At 45.9% G+C, this 20,290-nt stretch overlaps 1 protein-coding gene across 1 annotated transcript in view; it reads right to left on the bottom strand.

The window, feature by feature from the left end:
- Positions 1–20,290, bottom strand: part of DRC1 (dynein regulatory complex subunit 1) — a 40,216-nt gene continuing 19,926 nt past the window's right edge. The window contains exons 8-17 of the mRNA XM_068983984.1: positions 13,114–13,253; positions 10,305–10,439; positions 9,732–9,964; positions 8,910–9,022; positions 7,466–7,555; positions 6,737–6,823; positions 4,427–4,575; positions 2,970–3,113; positions 2,490–2,592; positions 1–57 (exon numbers count right to left, since the gene is read on the bottom strand). Coding sequence (XP_068840085.1) covers positions 1–57; positions 2,490–2,592; positions 2,970–3,113; positions 4,427–4,575; positions 6,737–6,823; positions 7,466–7,555; positions 8,910–9,022; positions 9,732–9,964; positions 10,305–10,439; positions 13,114–13,253 — 1,251 coding nt within the window. The remainder of the gene's footprint in view (positions 58–2,489; positions 2,593–2,969; positions 3,114–4,426; positions 4,576–6,736; positions 6,824–7,465; positions 7,556–8,909; positions 9,023–9,731; positions 9,965–10,304; positions 10,440–13,113; positions 13,254–20,290) is intronic.

The following is a 20,290-nucleotide window of genomic DNA, read 5'->3' as shown; positions in this document are numbered from 1 at the left end:
CTATTTTGTGGGGACCCGGAACACCTGAGTCGGAGGAACTTGCAGTTCAGAGTTTATCTGGAAAAGAGAGAGTAATGGTCATTACCCTTCCGCCAGGATCCACCTCCCAACAGGCCTCCAAATCTCTAGGAGTACTTCTTCCCCAAAGTCTCCTGGGCCAGCCTGCACACACCCTGCCTTCCTCAGAAGCCGAGTCCTGGGCTCCCTGCCTGACTTCTGCTCCAGCACACCAGCCTCTGGTAATGCTCTTAACATTCCCCTCTGATCCATTTTCTAGAACCCTAACTTCCCCACTTCACCTGCCCATCTAGCCTCATTCTTCCATGCTCTTCCCCAGTCTTTTGTCCACTGTAGCATCAAAGGAAGGGTGGCCCCCCTATGGTTCCCAAATGACTGAATCCTGTCTTGGGCCAAGAGGCCTTTATTACCCCCAGGCTCATCACATGCCCTGCTCAGGTGTGGCCAGGGGCCTGAGACCCCCACAGGCCACACATCCCCAGGGCCTGGCATGTGGCTGCCCTCAGTTGATGACTCAGGAGGTACGCCCAGCCCAGTGTTACACCCTTAAGCACCACGTGAAGGAAGCGCCACAGGAGCAGAGCAGAGCCAGCAGCTGCACTGCCAATGGGCTCTTCCCAGCAGATCAGACCATGAGAGCCCACCTCCCGCTAGGACACAGGGAAGTCACCCCAGCTGTCCCTGGAGCAGGTCTGGGTAGGGGGCCGGGGGGAACATCTGCCTCGGTTGGAGCCCCCTTTCCTGGAGTCACATCCCAAGCCAGACCCCCAGGGCTGGCAGAGCGGGAAGAGCCCGAGCTCTGGGCAAGTGACAGAGGCTCTGTGGTTTGATCCTCCTTTTTGTGAAAGGGGAGAATCACTCCTGCCCTGTCCACCTCACAGACCAGCTGTTAGGACCACAGAAGGAAATTTCTGTGGAAGGGCTCTGTAAGCTGTGAGGCCAGCGCCAGGTGGATCACTGCCTGGCAAAGCCATCCCAGCAAGCATCTGGTGCCAAAAACTATATGGGCGTCAAAGTGATAATATGACAGCCCACATCTCAAAGCTCCCTCGCCTCTGGAGGTGGTGGGGAGGGGATGCCTCACCTCCTCCAGCATCTCCGCCAGGCCCACTGCTGCCCCCACCCCTGGCGCCCCAGTGTCCTGCCCCATCCTGGCGCCCCATGTCTTGCCACGCCCCTGGCACCCCCCTGGCGCCCCGTGTCTTGCCCCCCCAGTGCCCCATGTCCTGCCCCGCCCCACCCCCCACCCCCCGCACGCCCCAGTGTCCTGCCCTGCTGCGAGCCAGCACAGGAGATCCCACCCATGACAAGGTCATGCGAAGGAGACTTGATAAGCAAGGCTTCAGGACTCGAGGGATTCCCTGGGCCATCCCACCCGTGAAGCAAGGCTTCAGGACTCAAGAGACCCTTGGACCTGCTTGAGCATCTACCCCAAAACCAGAATCTGTCTTACTATTTTATGTCTTTCACCAACTCTTCTGACATTAACAGGGGGCTGTCCCCGACCACCTTTCTCTGGAAAAAGTTAACTTAGGGCTTTAGTTAATAAGTCTCCTGGACATGATAGGAGTGTTTCAATTCAAACCCCTCTGATGGCTTTCTAGCTTGCCTGACAGGTTTATCCAGACTCTTTTAGCTACGCATATGATTATTCACAGCCTCCCAACTGTGAGAGGCACAGGAAGCCTAAAAATATAGAGTCTTTCAAAGAGTTAAAAACTATTAGAGTAGTGCTAGTGTAGGATTTCACTGTTGAGCCAATGCTTGCTGCCAAGTTCCCATATCCCTTATCCATTGTGCACCTGGGAGTGCATTAGTTAACATAGTTGGAATTTAAGAAAAACAAGCAGTAGCCTTGGAATTAACCACATCAGACCTTTGAGCCAATTGGTTCTTTCTTTGTTGTAACTCACTGCACCTTTGCTCCGTGAGAAGTGTAACTCTGTTTAATACTTTCTGAGGCTGACATAGATTAGAAATATAAAGAAAAAAAACATTTCAAGGGAAAATAAGTTTTCTGGTTAAGCAGCCTTTATCAAAAGAGGGCCGTAAAATGCTCACAGGCCTCCAAGGCCAGAAGATAATGTACACAACATTGTCTATGGGAAAGGTATGCAGAAAAAATCCTGGTTTCGATAAGGGCAAAACTGCTGGAGTGTTTGGGCTGATTCTGCATGACCTTGCATCTTTCATTTCCTTCTATTACAAGCCAAGGTATAAAAGTCCCTTTTGAAAATAAAGTTACAGGCCTCACTCACTGAAGCTTAGTCACCCCATGTCAATCATTCATTCATTCATTCATTCATTCATTCACCAATGTTGTCCATCCTGAAGGTATCCCTGGACTCTGCTGAGGCTGGACCCTGGCACTGGCCCCCCCCCCAGCGCCCCAGTGTCATGCCCCCCTGGCACCCCAGTGTCCTGCCTCCCTGCCTCCGGTGCCCCGTGTCCTGCCCCGCCCCAGGACCCACCTTGGTGTCAAGATACTGCTGCAGCAACTGCTGCAGCTCTGTATTCTGCCTCTCCAGAGAATCGTTTTCTATCAGCAGCTCTGCCCTCTGGGTCAGGACACGGCTTTGGGCAGAAAAACTGGTTAGAGGCCCATTGAATCCTCCTCTATTCTCAATCAAGTCAGAGCCAGGATCTCTGCCCTTCTATTCTGGTTGGAGATGATTGAGGACCCCAGAAGCCTCACCCACCAGGGCTGCCCTCTGGCCCTGAAGAAGCTAGGCCACCTGGAACAAAACAGGGAGGGCAAAGCCAGAGGGTTCGATCCCCCAACACTACACGGCCCCCCACCTGAGTTGCCAAAAGCAGCTTTACTCTCCAAGAGTTCCTGGGACAGGGAGGCAGCAAAGGTGGCTGCTCCCAGCAGGGTGCTTCTCCTACCTGCCTGCCCTGGGCCTGCCCTACCTGCCCTCCTCCTCCCGAGTCATGGCATACACACTCACTGGTATTTCCCCAAGGCTGTATACAGAGCGTCCCAAAGGTTCTGGGTGGTGGCAGGGATAACCGTGGTCAGGGCCTCCCAGTACTCGGAGTCCTTTGAGTCATCTCGCACAACCTTCAGCAACTTCACTGGCGCCCAGAAGTCCCTGAAGGTCAAAAGCACTGGTATCATTCCCCTCAACCTGGTGTTCACCAGGGCCCCCAAGCAGTGCCCCTCACAGACTTTCTGTCACCTTCATCTGATCATGGAAGAGCCTCAGAAACAACACCTGCTTATCCATCAAGGTTCCTGATTCTCGGCGCTGTTGTCACCATTATGAAGGAGTGTCATCCACTCCCTTCCTCTCAATCAGTTTACCTTACTGGCTCTATAGCTGACTATTATGTCCATTTCTTCCACGGATGCAGCCAAGGCAGCTCTTAAAATTTGTTATCTTCTCTCCACACACCCCACTCCAGTACTCTTGCCTGGAAAACCCTATGGACAGAGGAGCCTGGAAGGCTGCAGTCCATGGGGTCGCTGAGGGTTGGACACGACTGAGTGGCTTCACTTTCACTTTTCACTTTCATGCATCGGAGAAGGAAATGGCAACCCACTCCAGTGTTCTTGCCTGGAGAATCCCAGGGATGGCGGAGCCTGGTGGGCTGCCATCTATGGGGTCACACAGAGTCGGACACGACTGAAGTGACTTAACAGCAGCTCCACGCACCCCCAGGATAGCCTTCATCCAAGCTATCCCCTCCCACCTGGACAAACCTTCCCACTATGGTCCCTGAATCAGGCATCAGTTGGCCGCCAAAGTCATCTTTCTAAAATGCAAGTCTGCTTCTGGCTCCCTCATGGCTTGAGATCATTTTCTGGCTCCGATCCACCAAAGGGTAAAGACCAAGACCTTGGGGAATTTGGATAAGGCTCTCAAGATCCAGCCTGGCTCCTCTACCCAAGCCGGTCCCACTCCCCAGACCCTTGACACTCCAGTCATACCACTCTGTCATGATTCTTGAAGCAGGTCTTTCCCTGCACTGTGACATCCTGAAATGCCCTTCCCCCAACTCTGTCCACCAAGGAAAACCCAGTTCTGCTGCAATCTCCTCCTAAAACCCTCTCTGATGTCTCAGATGAAGGTGACCACTTCCCCTCTGAGCAGCCTGACACCTCCATGTGCTTTGACCACTGTTCTGATCACAAAGTGTTCTCCCCACAGGGCCTATACACAGTAGCCCCCAACAGATGTTCATTAAATAAATGAATGATGAATGAAAACATGCAAATCTCTTCTGTATCTATTTCTTTCATTGCAATATCCACGGATTCCTCTCGCCCTCCTTCTGGATATCCTTCTACTCACTTCCCTGAGTTCTGGCTCAGCCTCTTCTCCCATCCCTGGTATCTGCTGGGCCCCCATCCCATCCAGCTCCCCCCCACTTCTCAGCTAAGCCCTCCAGCACCACAGCCCACCTGGGCTTCCTCAGACCCATGACAAAGGCCTCCAGAATCTTGAGAACGTCGTTGGGGTGGATGAGCTTGGGAGAAGGAGGGGGCTCCTTCTCCTGCGACTTCCCATCCACAAGGCTCCCCTCCTTCTCTGCTCTGAGATCCAGTGGCTCCTGTAGTGGGGACACAGATGCCAGGAACTGGTGTGGACAAAGATGCAAGGGAAACTATGGTTGGAGGCATGCAAGCATGAATGTATGAAGACAGCTAGAAAGAGGAAAAATGGAGAAAATGTTTACAGAAAGTTACAGAAGTTTTGGAAAAGAAAGATGCAGACATTCACACAAAGAAAGAGAAAATAAAGGAAAAGAGTGGAGAAGAAGGAAGATGGGGCCAGGAAAAGGCAAACAAGGAGCTTCATAACAGTGATAATGGGGGAATTCCCTGGTGGTCTAGTGGTTAGGACACAGCACTTTCACTGCAGGGGCCTGAGTTCAATCCATAGTTGGGGAACTAAGATCATGCATGCTGGGCAGTGAAATCAAATTAAACACACACACACACGCATACATACACACACACATACACACACACACACACACATACACACACACACACACACCAGTGATAACGTTCTAGTTTGGTATCCAGTTCACAGGTGTTCATTTTATTGATATGTATAAAGCTTTTATGGCATAAATATCTTCTTGATTCATAGTACAAATTAAATTTTAATCTTTTAATTTTTAAAAGTCCTTCTACTCCCACTGTACAGTTCATTCAGTTTACTTCCCACCAGTAAACCAACATTATCAGTTTCTTATATATCCTTCCAAAGAAATATATATCCATATAAGCACACACACTTTCACTTTTCCTTCCCATTTTCACATGAATGATACTCTACTATGTACATAGTAGAGTTTCACATACCAACAAACCTTAGAGCGCTTTTCCCATAAATACCTAAAGAACTTCATTGTTCTTTTTTACAGCTGTATAGTATTCCATTGTCTAGATGCAGCCTATATTAATCAGTTCTTTAATGATGGAAATCTGGATCATTTCCAATCTTCTGTCATTTCAAACAATGCTATGATGAATAAGCTATGATAAACATATCATTTCAACTGTACATCAATAGGATAAAATCTTAGAAGAGGAGCACAGGCTAAAGTATACTACACAGTTTTACAGTTGATCCTGCCAAGCTGTCCGCCACAGAGGCTTCAACGATTTACACTCACACCAGTAAACTATGAGCATGCCTGTTTCCCAAACCTCAGCCATCACTATCTGTTATCCAACTTATGGATTTTTGCCAACCTGACAAGTGAAAATTGAATGTGAGCGCTTTTAATTTTCATTTCTCTAAATATAAGAAAGCCTGATTATATTCTCATATGCTTTAAAATTATTTGTACGTCTCTTCTAAAAGGTGTTTGTTCATATCCCTTTTCTGTCCCACTGAGTTGTGGATGTTTTTCTTATTGGTTTATGAGAGTTCTTTATATATTGAAATTACCCCTTATCTGTGATATGAATTAAAAATATTTCCCCCTCCTGTCACCTATGTCTTAACTTTGCTTATATTGATTTTCGATCTACAGAACTTTTTGTTTTGACGCAGCCAGTTTGCCCTTATTTCTTCTTATGGCTTCTCAGTTTTGTCCCCTCAGCCAACTCTTTCTGGAAGCACATCAGGATACTCATACTCACTGTGATACTAAAAATTCTAAGAACCTTTTTTAATTCATGTTTTTAATTTTTATATTAATATTAAAATTTTACAAATTTGTAACATGATGACTTCCTCAAAATAGTCAATTACAATCAAGATAGTTATTAAAAATGGGCCTTGCTTTGCAAGAAAGTGTTATGAATCAAAATATTCAGAACTTGGTGAGCCCAGGTTTCATGTGGCTGAGGCCTGGCTTTGAAGGAAGGTCCTGGAAAATACCCCTTGGGCCTCAATGTAAGAACAGGATCTGATGGCTAGCTAGCCTTTCCTTTACAAATACAAAAAGTAACAATGCCAAGGGAAGTGCTAAAATCAGCTTAGATACAAAACCCCCACTGCTTCTCCCAAGTGTGAAAGTGCTAGTCTCTCAGTCATGTCCAACTCTTTGCAACCCCATGCTCTGGAGCCCACTAGGCTCCTCTGTCCACAGGATTCTCCAGGCAAGAATACTGGAGTAGGCTGCCATTTCCTTCTCCAGGGGATCTTTCCAAATCACAAGTATTATTCAAAGGTGGCAGTGCCTTCTGGGGGATTCCAGGAGAATTTTTAATGCTCTCTCTTTTTTTTTTTTTTTTTATTACACTTCACCTTACCTGGCTGGAAGGTGAATGATGAGTTTGGTATTTGAGGAAGAAGTTAACCAGTTTATACAAGTCATCCTCATTTTCAATTCCAAGGGCCTGAGGAAAAATAGAATGACTGCTTCAAATACCATATTAAAAATAAAAAAATAATAATAAGGCAAAAAAAAAAGAGAAAGAATTAGAATGTGTTTAAAACAATGAAAAATCATGAGTCTATACAGATATAAATAAATAGATGAAACAGTTGAAAAAAAAAACCACCATATTAAGAAAAAGTCCCTCTGCTCCCAAGAGCCAGGTCTGGCTCCCCTCAGCCTCCCTGGCCCCTACCATGACCCAGAGAACAGGCCTTTCAACACCAAACAGCACAGTGAGTGTGGACACGCACATCAGAACAGAGAACAACGCTCAGAACAGCTCCATACAGGCCTGGTGGGCAGGTGCATGCTAAAGGGGGCTGAACACGCCTCTGAGTTTAGGGGTGAAGGGGAGAACCACAGCTGAGAGCTGGGCCATGAATGAGAGAGGGGCTGGCAGAGGAAGGGGTGGGATGGGAGTCACCGACGCAACTCTGAGGCCAATTCTTGGCATGGAGAGTAGGTAAAGGGACAGATATGACAGTGAGCTGGGGAGGCCCCGGGAGCCCGGCAGCTACTCGAGGGCTGAGGCAGTGCTGCAAAACCCAGGGGGCTGTGTTACACTGGAACCCTGCACCCACTCAGCCTGGGGGGCACTCACCGAGAAGACGGCGTCCAGTCTCATCAGGTAACACTCGCTCCTCTCCAGGGGCAGGAGTAGGCTCAGCAACTTGCTCTCTATGAGGAAACCCTGAGGAGAAGGGAGACAATATCTCCAGTAGGAGACGGGGTTCAGGACAAGTCCTGCAGCCCGTCCCCCTCCGGGCAACGAGTCAGGGACGACTCCGCAGAGCAGAAGAACCCCAGGGCCGAAATGTCGGGCAGCTGCCAGGCACCCCAGAGGAAGGCCTTCCCGGGATGCCTAAGAGTCCCTCTCAGGGACGAAGCCAGTCCTCATGATGGACTGAGGTGTCCTCAGAAGGCGCTGACTCACCTCGCCCACAGGCCGCGGGGGCGAACACCTGAGCTCCCCACCACAATCCGGATCTGATCCTGTCCCATTCCCTCCCGCCCATGTCACTTCACCCAAATGCTAGCCCCATACTCAATGGACACGAGTTTGAGCAAGCTCTGGGAGATGGTGAAGGACGGGGAAGCCTGGCATGCTGAGGTCCGTGGGGTTGCAAAGAGTTGGACACAACTGAGAGCCTGAACAAGAGTCCCCAGACATCCCCAGGACACAGCAGTAGGTGCTGATCTGGAGGGGAGGAAGGCTGGAGAGAGATGGAGACACCGGAACAGAACCCAGTATCCGTCAACTGGGGCTGAAAGGGGAGAAGACTGGGTGCACCCCCGGAGTGGGAGCAATGCCGGGGGGAGGGCTCCATGGACAGCAGGCTGCAGGCAGCAAGCCAGCGGACAGAGCACAGTGTTGGTCAACTTCCTCCTTCAGCAGGAGCTGCCCTCAGTGGCAGGAGATCCCCCTCGTGCCCAAGAACTGTCCCAAGTGGACTGGCGCCTGCCAATCTTCATACCACTTCTTTCCCATCTCAGAAACGAAGACCTAAGTAAACAGCAATTCTGTTTGGGTACAGTCGGACTTCTAGCTGAACCAGCTCCAACGAGATCACTACACCAATTCCAGTGGGTTTTCTAACATGAGTGAAGACATCCAAGGCCTAATTCCCCCAGAGTAACTGCAAACTCAGCTCCCAGAGAAAGGCCACCATAGGTTGTGGCCACCTTACTGTCAGATGGATGCAAGGGGACAGGACTGGGATCCTTTCGCTTGCAGATGAGCATATTTTAGCATTAAAAAAAAGAATGAATTAGCAGGGGTCCCTTGCTGGCATGAACCCACCTTGCTGACCCACAAAGGGAGGACCCCTTGGCCAGCCAGGCCAGCTCGGGAGCATGACAGTTTCTCTGAAACCCCGTGAAGCCCAGAGGGGAGGGGTCCCCCCACAATGGCACCATCCTGTGCCAACGGCACCAGTCCACTGCTGCCTCCAGGCCACCTCTGGCCCGTCCAGTGTCGTCCAAGGCGGCGTTCGAGAAGCAAGAGCAGAAAGTCGCAAAGCCTCCCGCCAGGCGCCCAGCCTCACCGACTCATCGCACAGGAGCATCAAGATCTTGCGGGTCGTTCTTGCTGAAACTTGCTTCGGCAGGTCCAGGTAAGACTCTGATTCCGAGCTGTCCTGGTCTGCCCCTTCCTCTTCTGTGAAGGGACATAGAAGAGACAGAAAGTGAAGGTGATTCCTCTGCCTGGTTCACTGTGAGGAACAATCAAACCGCTTTCCTTGAGAAAATGTATACCTTCAAAGGCCTCTTCAAGGCATTAAAGTCACTTTAGCTGATGAAAACCTATTATGTTGTGGGGAAAAAAAAATGGGAGGGTTGGGGTTGAAATAAGAGACTATGTGGAGAATTCTGCCGCTCCTGGCCAGCCTATAATGCCTCACTCTCTCAACTTTATCTACCTGGAAATGTCACATTCAAAATCCAGCCTTGACCAGGAAGTGGGAGAGAAACAGTGAACCTATTTATTCTTATTTTAGAGATCGATCTAACACATCCACTATATGGTTTCCAACCTTGCGGCAGTTTAGAAACAGTCAATGAAAATACAGGGAAAGCAGCTGCTTCACAGAAGAATAATGTCAGCAAGAGCAGCTGATGGCAAGAGCCAAAATTTTTCTTCACTAAAATTTACAAATGTTAAGTTTAAAGCTATACATTCCTTGTCTGAAAACAGTACTAAAAATCACGGTACTACCCAGATTTTACCACTTGCTCAAAAGGTAAAATGAGATAATACACATGAAAAGATTTTGAAAAGTGCAAGATAGCAGATTGCTGGTGCGAACACATGTTCTTAGAGGCCCCTCCACTCCAGCCTGCAGACGCTCTGACTCTGTTCCGGTCACCTGCTTCCATCAGGACTTCCTCTAAGATCTGTGTGGTGGACTTCTGCTGCCGCTGAGAAATTGGGCCCACGTTCTTTAGGAACCAGAAGTTGGGTGCCATCCAGGGGAGCCCTAGATGATGGGTATTGATGATTCTGTCTACATCAAAGGCTCTGTTTATCAGGTCCTTCGCCTCCTCTTCATTCATCAGCCAAATCTCCCGAAACTGCTTATCATCAATGAGAGCAAAATGCCTAGGAGGGAGAGTTACTGATGGTGGTCAGCTGACACCAGGGCTGGACCAGTCCCCCACAGACACCCTCAGCTAGCAGGAGGGCAAGAATTGAGGCAGAGCTGGGGGAAAACCCTGGACCCAGCCCCATCTCTGAACCCGTGATTCTCCCCTATGAGAACAAGGCAGGTGACATGCAAGTAAAGGGACAGGTGAGACAGCAGAAAAGATTCTCTGGTGCCCTGGCCCAGCTCCCCAAAGCAGGTGAGTCCACACACTAATGGAATCACTGTCACTACCAGCTCAACTCCCACAATCCCCCTCCTAGGGCACATGCCTTGGGACCCACGTCCCTGACATACCTCATGGCTTTCTGAAGCTCCTTGAATTGCAACACAAGGCGTTTGTAGTCTGAGGTTAGGGACTGGTTCTCCTCCTGAAATTGCTTGACCTGCTTGTTATATTTCGATCTCAGATTGTTAAGCACATCATGCAGGCTGAGTTGAAGAAGGGGGGAAAAAGTTAATCTACCGCTGAACTAAGGCTGCAACGCATGTTCTGTCCATCTGCTATCTACTCCACTCAGTTCTATAAAACCTAGGCTCAGACTTGTGGAAGGTGCAGGAAACCCTCCCAAATATTTTCCCAAACACAGCTACAACTGTGATCGAGGAAAGGAAAGCAATAGGCGGTAATGGAATCATCCAGAACTAAATGCATTTGAAACTATCCAGAACCTCAAACCCACCAAGAGGTAGCCTCTTATTCAAGAGTATGACTGAATCATCCTCAACACAGCACTTGTCAGGGGCCACATCTAGTGCTGACTCACAGACTGAAATAACCTCCCTCAACTTCTGAAACAAGGAAAACAGAAAGGAAAAACTTATACTGCACCACAAGCCTGTGATATACAAGTGCCCCATCCTGAAAGAGCTGACACTATTAATGAGTCCACTAACTCATTCATTCATTCACTCATTCATTCATCAAACTTGAAAGGCCTCTTTTGTGCCAAGGATATGTTGGAATACCAAGATGAATACAAGGGTATGTCTGAGTGCATAGCACCATCAGTGCACCCAGAGACAAAGACAAACGTTAATTTCAGAACTGTGTGAAGAGTGCTAGGAAGAGCTTCACACAGGGCACCGGGGGAACCTGGCTGGCAGGAGAGGGGGTTGGTCAAAGGTTCCAGCACTACAAGAGACAGGGCCACAGCATGACGAACACAGGCAGGCCACCGATGCCCAGCTCACTGCCAACAGGAATTCTGTAACTGGAAATCTGTCACATGAAATAACACAGGCATGGCTTTCAGAACCCAGACCAGACTTCAGACTTCATGCTACTGAACAGTAGCCCCACTAACACAGGAACAGGAAGGTTTGAGGACTGACATAGTTTCAGTTTAAAAATTCTAAAAATAAAATTTTCCCTTTCAAGCATTATCCTGAAATTGTCAGAAGATCCCGCAAAGAGTCAGACACAACTGAGCAACTAACACTTTTCACTGCAAAGGATGCTACGTGCTAAGTTGCTCAGTCCTGTCTGACTCTGCGATCCCATAGACTGTAGCCTGCCAGGCTTCTCTGTCCATGAAATTTTCCAGGCAAGAAAACTGGACTGGGTTGCCATTTCCTTCTCCAGGGGATCTTCTGGATCCAGGGATAGAACCCACAGTCTTTTAGGGTCTCCTGCATTGGCAGGCGGGTTCTTTACCACTTTAACAACAAAAGTTAAACAACTTAAACAACAGTTCTTTGGAGAATATGAATGTGATCCAGATATTTAGATGAAATGAAATTTGCTGAAATGAAAAGGTGGAGGTTACTGACTTTTTAAAAAGAATTTACAAAAGAGTTGCAGTATGATGTCATATCTATATATTAATATAGAGAGGGAAAGAAATATACTTAATCCCTGATAGTAAGAATATGGTATTTTTATGTCTTTATCTTGGCTTCCCTGGTGGCTCAGTGGTAAAGAATTTGCCTGCCAATGCAGCAGCCACAGTAGATGTGAGTTTGATCCCTGGGTTGGGAAGATACCCTGGAGAAGGAAATGGAAACCCACTCCAGCATTCTTGTTGGGATAATTCCATGGACAGAGGAGCTTGCTGAGCTATAGATGATAAGGTTGAAAAGAGTTAGACACGACTGAGCACATATGTTTCTATCTTACTTTCACTTGAGGTATTTTCCAATTTTGTATAATGCACATGTACTGTTTCTGTAATTACAAGTTGAGATTTATTCTCCAGATAGCCCTGTGCACACGCAAGGTGACACACTGACATAAGTACTGGGTTGGCAAAAAAAAGTTCATTTGGGTTTTTCTGTAAGATGTCATGGAAAAACCCGGACGGTCTTTTTGACCAACCTAATACTTATGTTGGCATTATTTGCAACAGCAAGGGTTTAGAAGTCAACAAAATGCACAGCAGTGTGGGCCTGGTTGAGTAAATTCTAGCATATCTATGCAGTGTTATACAAGACAGCTTAAGAAATAACGTGAACGTTCTCTATGAACTGGTATGGAAACATCTTGAAGATACAGAACAATGTGTATAGGATGCTATTAGTTGTGTAAAAGCAGATGGGCACGAGACTTTGTGTTTGCTTGTATGTGCATAAGGAAATTTTGGAAAAAGCGAAAGAATCGAATCCAGAGGTGGGACAGAGGACCCAGACAAAAGACGGATGGGAGATAGACTTTTTTGCTGTAAACTCTTTTCTTTTTGCTGTAAACTGCCTGTGGGGTCAAGAGGACAGAACCGGTTGAATGTATCCTGTTTTCAAAAGAAAAAAAGAAAAACCTATTTTAATAAGAATTAGTTATGCGTGCATGCTAAGTCGCTTCCGGCGTACCTGACTCTTGTGACCGCATGGACTGTAGCCTACCAGGCTCCTCTGTCCATGGGGATACTCTAGGCAAGAATACTGGAGTGGGTTGCCATGCCCTCTTCCAGGGGATCTTTCAGACCCCAGGATCGAACCCATGTCTCTTACCTCCTGCTTTGACAGGCGGGTTCTTTACCACTAGCACCACCTGGGAAGCCCTAAGAATTAGTTATACTTAACAATTTCTACTCCTACAAAAGAGTACATACCCATCCCTCTTTTCAGTAGAGAAAGGCCCACAAGAAAGACACTCTGCATGCAAGCTTACCGGTTGATCTTCCTCTTCTGCTGAGACTTAATCACTGTGCTTTCTTCATCTCTCTTCTTCAGCACCTGGAAGTTGTACTCTAACTTTTCTTGGTTTAGCTGATAAGTTGCTTTCATTTGCTGAAGCTGTTGCTCAAGAATCTAAAGTTTTAAAAAATAATTCTAATTGGTCCTGGTACAATTTATTACACCCGAGGGTCCCTAGTCATTTGTTCTGAAGTCATATTGGAGGAACCTTAGGAACAAGTGTCTCTACCTGAATTCTTAGAAAATTTATCATTAGAGGCAAATTAAAGGTCTGGACAATGGCTCAAATGGTAAAGAATCTGCTTGCAATGCAGGAGATCTGGGTTCGATCCCTGGGTTGAGAAGATTCCCTGAAGGAGAGCATGGCAACCCACTCCAGTATTCTTGTCTAGAGAATCCCCATGCACAGAGGAGCCTGGGAGGCTACAGTCCATAGGGTTGTCAAAGGACAAGACTGATCGACTAAGCATACAATGGCACATAATATTTTTATAATTTAGCATATGTGAAATATTTATCATATACCATGATGTTTTATTATTTCCTTATAGTATATACATTTATGTTGATTTGATAATCTTCAATATTATAAAATAATGGTGGAAAGTACTGCATGTAAAATATTGGGAGTATTTTACTTTCTTATAGTAGATTCTCAGAAGTCAGGTTCAAAGGTTCTCAGTAAACTGATTCCCACAATTTATGGTTCACACTCCACTGACTGTGGGCAAGTACCCACCTCCCCACCTGTCAGTGCTCAACACCATGCAGGGCAGGCCTGGCCCTTGGGGCAGGAGGCCTGGGACGGAGCAGGGAGCTGCCTGGAGCCGCACCCCACTCTTGCTGAACATGCTTAAAGTTTCATTTAGAAATTTCTGACTTGACAGTATCCCAATGGGCCTATAGAAGATGCTGAAGGCACAGCTTCATTTCAAGTGCAATTACCCAGGGTGGTTCCAGCCTGAGCCACTGCTCTGGGCCCTGCAACTTTCTAGGGGTGGCTGTGTGCTATGTCCACTGGGGGAAAAGATTCTCAGCAATTCTTCCAGCAAAGTCATGATGATTTATGCCACTGTGCTCCAATCATAACCATCTCTGCTGCTTCAAATGGGACCAGCCCTGGATACTGGGGAGGCCACTGCTCAGCGTGGGTGGCACAGAAGTCCAATAGAAAAGTTTTTTGTTGGATGGTGACAATCTGAGAGAGTGTGAACACTCACAGAAAAGGAGGGTCTCCAGAGCTGCTCTGGATTTTGGACGATCATGAGCAAACTCCAGGCTTTGCTGGGATCGAGGCATTGGGGAGCCCCATGACCCTGAGCATCTGGGTGTCTGCTCTAACCGTGTCCATGGACCTCCTTTGCAATGAGCCCCTGTCACTAAGACAGCATTTGCCAAACTTATTGGGCCATAGAACAATTTCTATATTTATAACACAAGAAGAGCACGTAAGTTATAAATGTGAGCCTTACTATATGAATTCTCCAGTGAATTTTATTCTGAAAGGCAGATTATTACATAATAATCATTATGTAAATAGACTCTATTTTTCTTACATAATACATCTTCAAAGGAAAAAAATACCACTGGCACCATTTTTTTGTTGTTGGTTTTGTGAAACCATCATCAATATTTCACCTAGTTGAATACAGTTTACAAAACTCTGAACAGAAGTAATTAGGCCATGTCTTTTTCTTTGTGACCTAAAAGAATTTATTAGCACCACACACTAACCAACTGAGCTAACCAGCCAGTGGATGTGATCTAAAAACAGATCTTAAATCTAAGTCAGTTTTATAGGCAAAAATACATGTAATAATAATAATCATCTGTCACTGGATTGTTTTAATTTATAGTCTTTTGCCTGTGCACGCACTGTTGAATATTTATTAGCCAATTTTATTTCCTCTTGTTGAAAATATCTACTCCTGCTTTTTGTTAATATTCTTAGGGAACTGGGGCTTTCCTGGTGGCTCAGATAGTAAAGAATCTGCCTGTAATATGGGAGACCCAGGTTGGATCCCTAGGTCAGGGAAGATACCCTGGAGAAGGGGATGGCTACCCACTCCAATATTCTTGCCTGGAGAAACGTCTGTGCTTATTCAATTATCCAAAGATATTTTTGCAAAGCTGTATTCTGTGTTCCTATAGAGTAATGGCAAAACATCATGTTTAATTTGGAAGAATCATTTATAAAGATTATAATTTAACCTGTCACCAAAATCCTTCAGTGTTCCAGGGACTGTGGGTGTGGATCACTCCTCTCTTCTCCTCTTTCTCCTGGGGCAGTAGCAGGAGCAAGGGAGCTCCTTTCTGAAGCCAACTCCTGCCCCAGGCTGACACTGGTAGCCAACATCGCCCCAGCAGAACAGAAATTTGGTACAGCCTTTCCCTCTGGCCTTCTCAGCTGATTCTAAAGATACCACTGGGCCTCTTTATCACTGATCTCAACCTGTGGGGGCGGAGGGGGACCCAGGGATTCCGTTAAGAACTACAGACTCCACATTCCAAACTCTTGCTTACCGTTTTCTTCCTGTCACTCACTCTTTAAAAAAAAAAAAGAAAGGCCTTTGTGGCCATTAGCAATGAATATGAGCTTATCTTTTTGTAGAATTTTTATGTTATTTATGTTTGTTTTTGACCTGGCTGGGCCTTTGCCGCTGCGTGGGCTTTTCTCTAGTTCCGGAGAGTGGGGGCTGCTCTCTGAGTGGCATGGGCTTCTCCTGTTGTGGAGCAAGGGCTCTAGGGCATTCGGGCACCAGCAGTTCTGGCTCTCGGGCTCGAGAGCACAGGCTCAATCATTGTGGCACACGGCTTAGTTGCTCCTTGGCATGTGTGGGATCTTCCCAGACCAGGGACTGAACTCGTGTCTCCTGCAGTGGCGTTCTTATCCACTGAGCCACCAGGAAAGCCCTCATTCACTCTCTTAAACTACTTAGACTATTCACGATCTTGCTTTCTAACTCAAACGATTGTTAACTCCTAGAGGACAGAAACTATATCTTATTTGTTTTTATGCTTTGTACCAGGTAAGTTCACAATACTTGGTAAGTAAATACCTTGTATTTAATTTTTGTGATTAATATTCTGGCAGTAAAGTTGTACTAAACCATTCTCCAATTTTAAATGAGCACGTAAGGCCTAAAAATAAAAGTTGCTTCCTACATCAAGAACTAAGTGTTCCTAGCTCTTTTATTTTGGAGTGGTGGGTATCGGTGGTTAAATTGTTGAGTATATAATGTTTATAGGTTTCTCTTTGTTCATTGTTAATATGACCTTTCTAGTAGTAAGAACTGAAAAGTATACCTTCTTATTTTTACTTCTTGTACCCATCAAACCAAACCTATAGGTACTGGATCTTCAATATTTTGGGGGTTTGCAAAAAAAATTAGTTTCGTATTTTAGAAATTATACAGTGCAAAGAATTAGTGTTAGGAAATGAACTGCATGCCATATCTTTCTGACAAAAATTGATGCTATCTGACTTTACTATCGTGACTACAGCTCCAAGGCACTATGATAAAGTTCAATCTACTAAAATATTTCACATATTGTAATATGGGTAATCCATGATTCAATTACCTTTTCTCAGTTCAAGGGTAAAACGTGGTACAGTATAGTTATTCTGCCTGCCTCTTGAGAAATCTGTATGCAGGTCAGGAAGGAACAGTTCGAACTGGACATGGAACAACAGACTGGTTCCAAATAGGAAAAGGAGTATGTCAAGGCTGTATATTGTCACCCTGCTTATTTAACTTCTATGCAGAGTACATCATGAAAAATGCTGGACTGGAAGAAACTCAAGCTGGAATCAAGATTGCCGGGAGAAATATCAATAATCTCAGATATGCAGATGACACCACCCTTATGGCAGAAAGGGAAGAGGAACTAAAAAGCCTCTTGATGAAAGTGAAAGAGGAGGGTGAAAAAGTTGGCTTAAAGCTCAACATTCAGAAAATGAAGATCATGGCATCTGGTCCCATCACTTCACGGGAAATAGATGGGGAAACAGTGGAAACAGTGTCAGACTTTATTTTGGGGGGCTCCAAAATCACTGTAGATAGTGACTGCAGCCATGAAATTAAAAGACACTTACTCCTTGGAAGAAAAGTTATGACCAACCTAGATAGCATATTCAAAAGCAGAGACATTACTTTGCCAACTAAGGTCCGTCTAGTCAAGGCTATGGTTTTTCCTGTGGTCATGTATGGATGTGAGAGTTGGACTGTGAAGAAGGCTGAGTGCCAAAGAATTGATGGTTTTGAACTGTGGTGTTGGAGAAGATTCTTGAGAGTCCCTTGGACTGGAAGGAGATCCAACCAGTCCATTCTGAAGGAGATCAGCCCTGGGATTTCTTTGGAAGGAATGATGCTAAAGCTTAAACTCCAGTACTTTGGCCACCTCATGAGAAGAGTTGACTCACTGGAAAAGACTCTGATGCTGGGAGGGATTGGGGGCAGGAGGAAAAGGGGACAACAGAGGATGAGATGGCTGGATGGCATCACTGACTCGATGGACGTGAATCTGAGTGAACTCTGGGAGTTGGTGATGGACAGGGAGGCCTGGCATGCTGCGATTCACGGGGTCACAAAGAGTCGGACATGACTAAGCGACTGAACTGAACTGAACTGAACTGATAGTCATTCTGACACAGGGAAGAACTGTTACAGTGATGAACTGCACACAGGTTCCCACTCTGAGAGTCTCCATCTGTCTGCCTACCAAATACCCACACCTCACCACTAGTCCATCCAGACAGCGTGAGCCAGGAAAGCCAGGTCTCCTGGGCTACCTGCCTCTCTGCCCCTCACCTCCCTAGTCTTATCTCTTAACCTCTATAATCTCCTCATGTCCCATGTCCTTCTTGGCTTCATTAATGTCCTTCAATAACTTCCTGACTTCATTCAAGCATTTGAACATTGGATTAAGAACATGAGGTTCCAAGCCTACAATTCAACAACAATAAGTTACTCAGTTAGGAAATGCGGAAAGAACCTGATCAGACATATCTCCAAAGAAGACATGAAGATGACTAATGGGTACATGAAAAGATGCTCAGCATCACTAATCATCAGGGAACGGCAAGTCAGAACCACAATGAGATATCACTTCACACCTATTAGGATGGCTGTTATCAAAAAACAAAGGACAGCAAGCATTGGCAAGGATCTGGAGAAAGAAGAATCCTTCAACAGTTAGCAGAAATGCAAACTGGTACAGCCACTATGGAAACAATATGGCAGTTTCTCAAAAAATTAAAAATAGGGTTACTATTTGATCAGGTAATATTAATATGTAACCTGAAAATTTGAAATATGGAACTCAAAGAGGTATCTGCACTCCCATGTTCATTGCAGCATTATTCACTTCAGTCAAGATACAGAAACAATCTAAATACCTGCTGATGGACTAATGGATTTTTAAAAGGTTCCCTGGTGGCTCAGACAGTAAAGAATTCACCTGCAATGTAGGAGACTGAGGTTTGAAGCTGAGCTGGGAAGATTTCCCCAGAGAAGGGAATGGCTACCCACTCCAGTATTCTTGCCTGGAGAATCTCCATGGACAGAGGAGCCTGGCAGGCTACAGTCCATGGGGTCGCAAAGAGTTGGACACGACTGAGTGTCTTCACTTTCACTTTTCACTTTCATGCATTGGAGAAGGAAATGGCAACCCACTCCAGTGTTCTTGCCTGGAGAATTCCAGGGACGGGGGAGCCTGGTGGGCTGCCGTCTACGGAGCCGCACAGAGTCGGACATGACTGAAGCGACTTAGCAGCAGCAGTAGCAAGGGCTGGAGGAGGGGAAGATGAGGAGGTACTAGTCAAAGTGTTACAAAGTTTCATCTGTGCAAGATGAATAAGTCCTGGAAATATAACGTACAACCAAGAGCTCATGATTAACAATAATGTACTTAAACTTAAAAATTTGCTAAGACGGTAGATCTTCTATTAAAGGTCTTTACCACAAAAAGAAAAACAAAACAACAACAAAAGAGAATGTGAGGTTCCATTATTTCACTGTTCAAGACCAGTATGTACTGCTATCATGCAAATGATCATAGAACCAAGATAACTTCAGAAAACTTAACTATAGCTATTTTCATTAACAGTGTAATGTGTACAGCCCACAGAAGCCATGCTGCTTTCTTACAAAAGTCTACTGTTCCTTGTCAGTAACTCTCAGCTCCCTGACATTAATATTAAGAAAGGCTCAAGAAAATTCTCAAGACTGGAAACATATTTGTAGTCTAATAGGATTTTTTTTTAATGCCTGGGGCCATGGCAGTGAAAGTGCTGGGTCCACTGGACCACCAGGAAATTCCCTAATAGGGTTTTTAAATTTAATCTCATTATACAAGAGGAGTTAAGAACTGAAATTCTACCAAAGGCTATGTGGAAAAACTTTAACATGTTTTTCTAGATGAAGACTGAAATGAACAGAACATGCTTGAATGTTAAGATGCAACTATGTTACATCTAAACATAACTAGGGATAATTTTTTTTTTAACTGATGTTGAAACACAGAATCCTATGTTTGTACAGAACTTTAGAAACCAGAAAATCTAACCCCCTTCCCACTGCAGGAATCCTTCTACACTGAAGACAGACAGTCATTCAGCCTCTGAATACTTTATGACATAAAAGGACTCTTTGTTCTGTGGGATGACCCTTTTCTGTGTTAAACAGTTCCAACTATGAGGCAGTTCTTTCTGATGGTGAGTCGGAATCTGCCTTACTGCTATGTTCAACCAGCATCAGGAGGCTGTTTGGAATACTGGGAAAGACAGAAGTTACCAAGGCACACAGAAGGTGAAGGTGAAGTCGCTCCGACTTTGCGACCCCATGGACTGTAACCTATTAGACTTCTCCGTCTGTGGGATTCTCCAGGCAAGAATACTGGAGTGGATTGCCATTTCCTTCTCTAGGGGATCTTCCCGACCCAGGGATCGAACCCAGGTCTCCCACATTGGAGGCAGACGCTTTAACCTCTGAGCCACCAGGGAAGGCACACAGAACTGGGTTTGAATCCAGGGCTTACCATTTACCAGAGAAACAAACAGCCTTGTCTCTGAGCCTCAATTTCATGGCATATAAAATGATACTAGTGATTTCTCCCTTTCGAGTTACTATAAGGATTAGGGAAACTGTGTG

Source organism: Capricornis sumatraensis, chromosome 1, assembly GCF_032405125.1.
Source record: "Capricornis sumatraensis isolate serow.1 chromosome 1, serow.2, whole genome shotgun sequence".
NCBI lineage: Eukaryota > Metazoa > Chordata > Mammalia > Artiodactyla > Bovidae > Capricornis > Capricornis sumatraensis.
The sequence above is the reverse complement of the archived record's forward strand: the minus strand, read 5'-3'. Positions and strand labels throughout refer to the sequence as shown.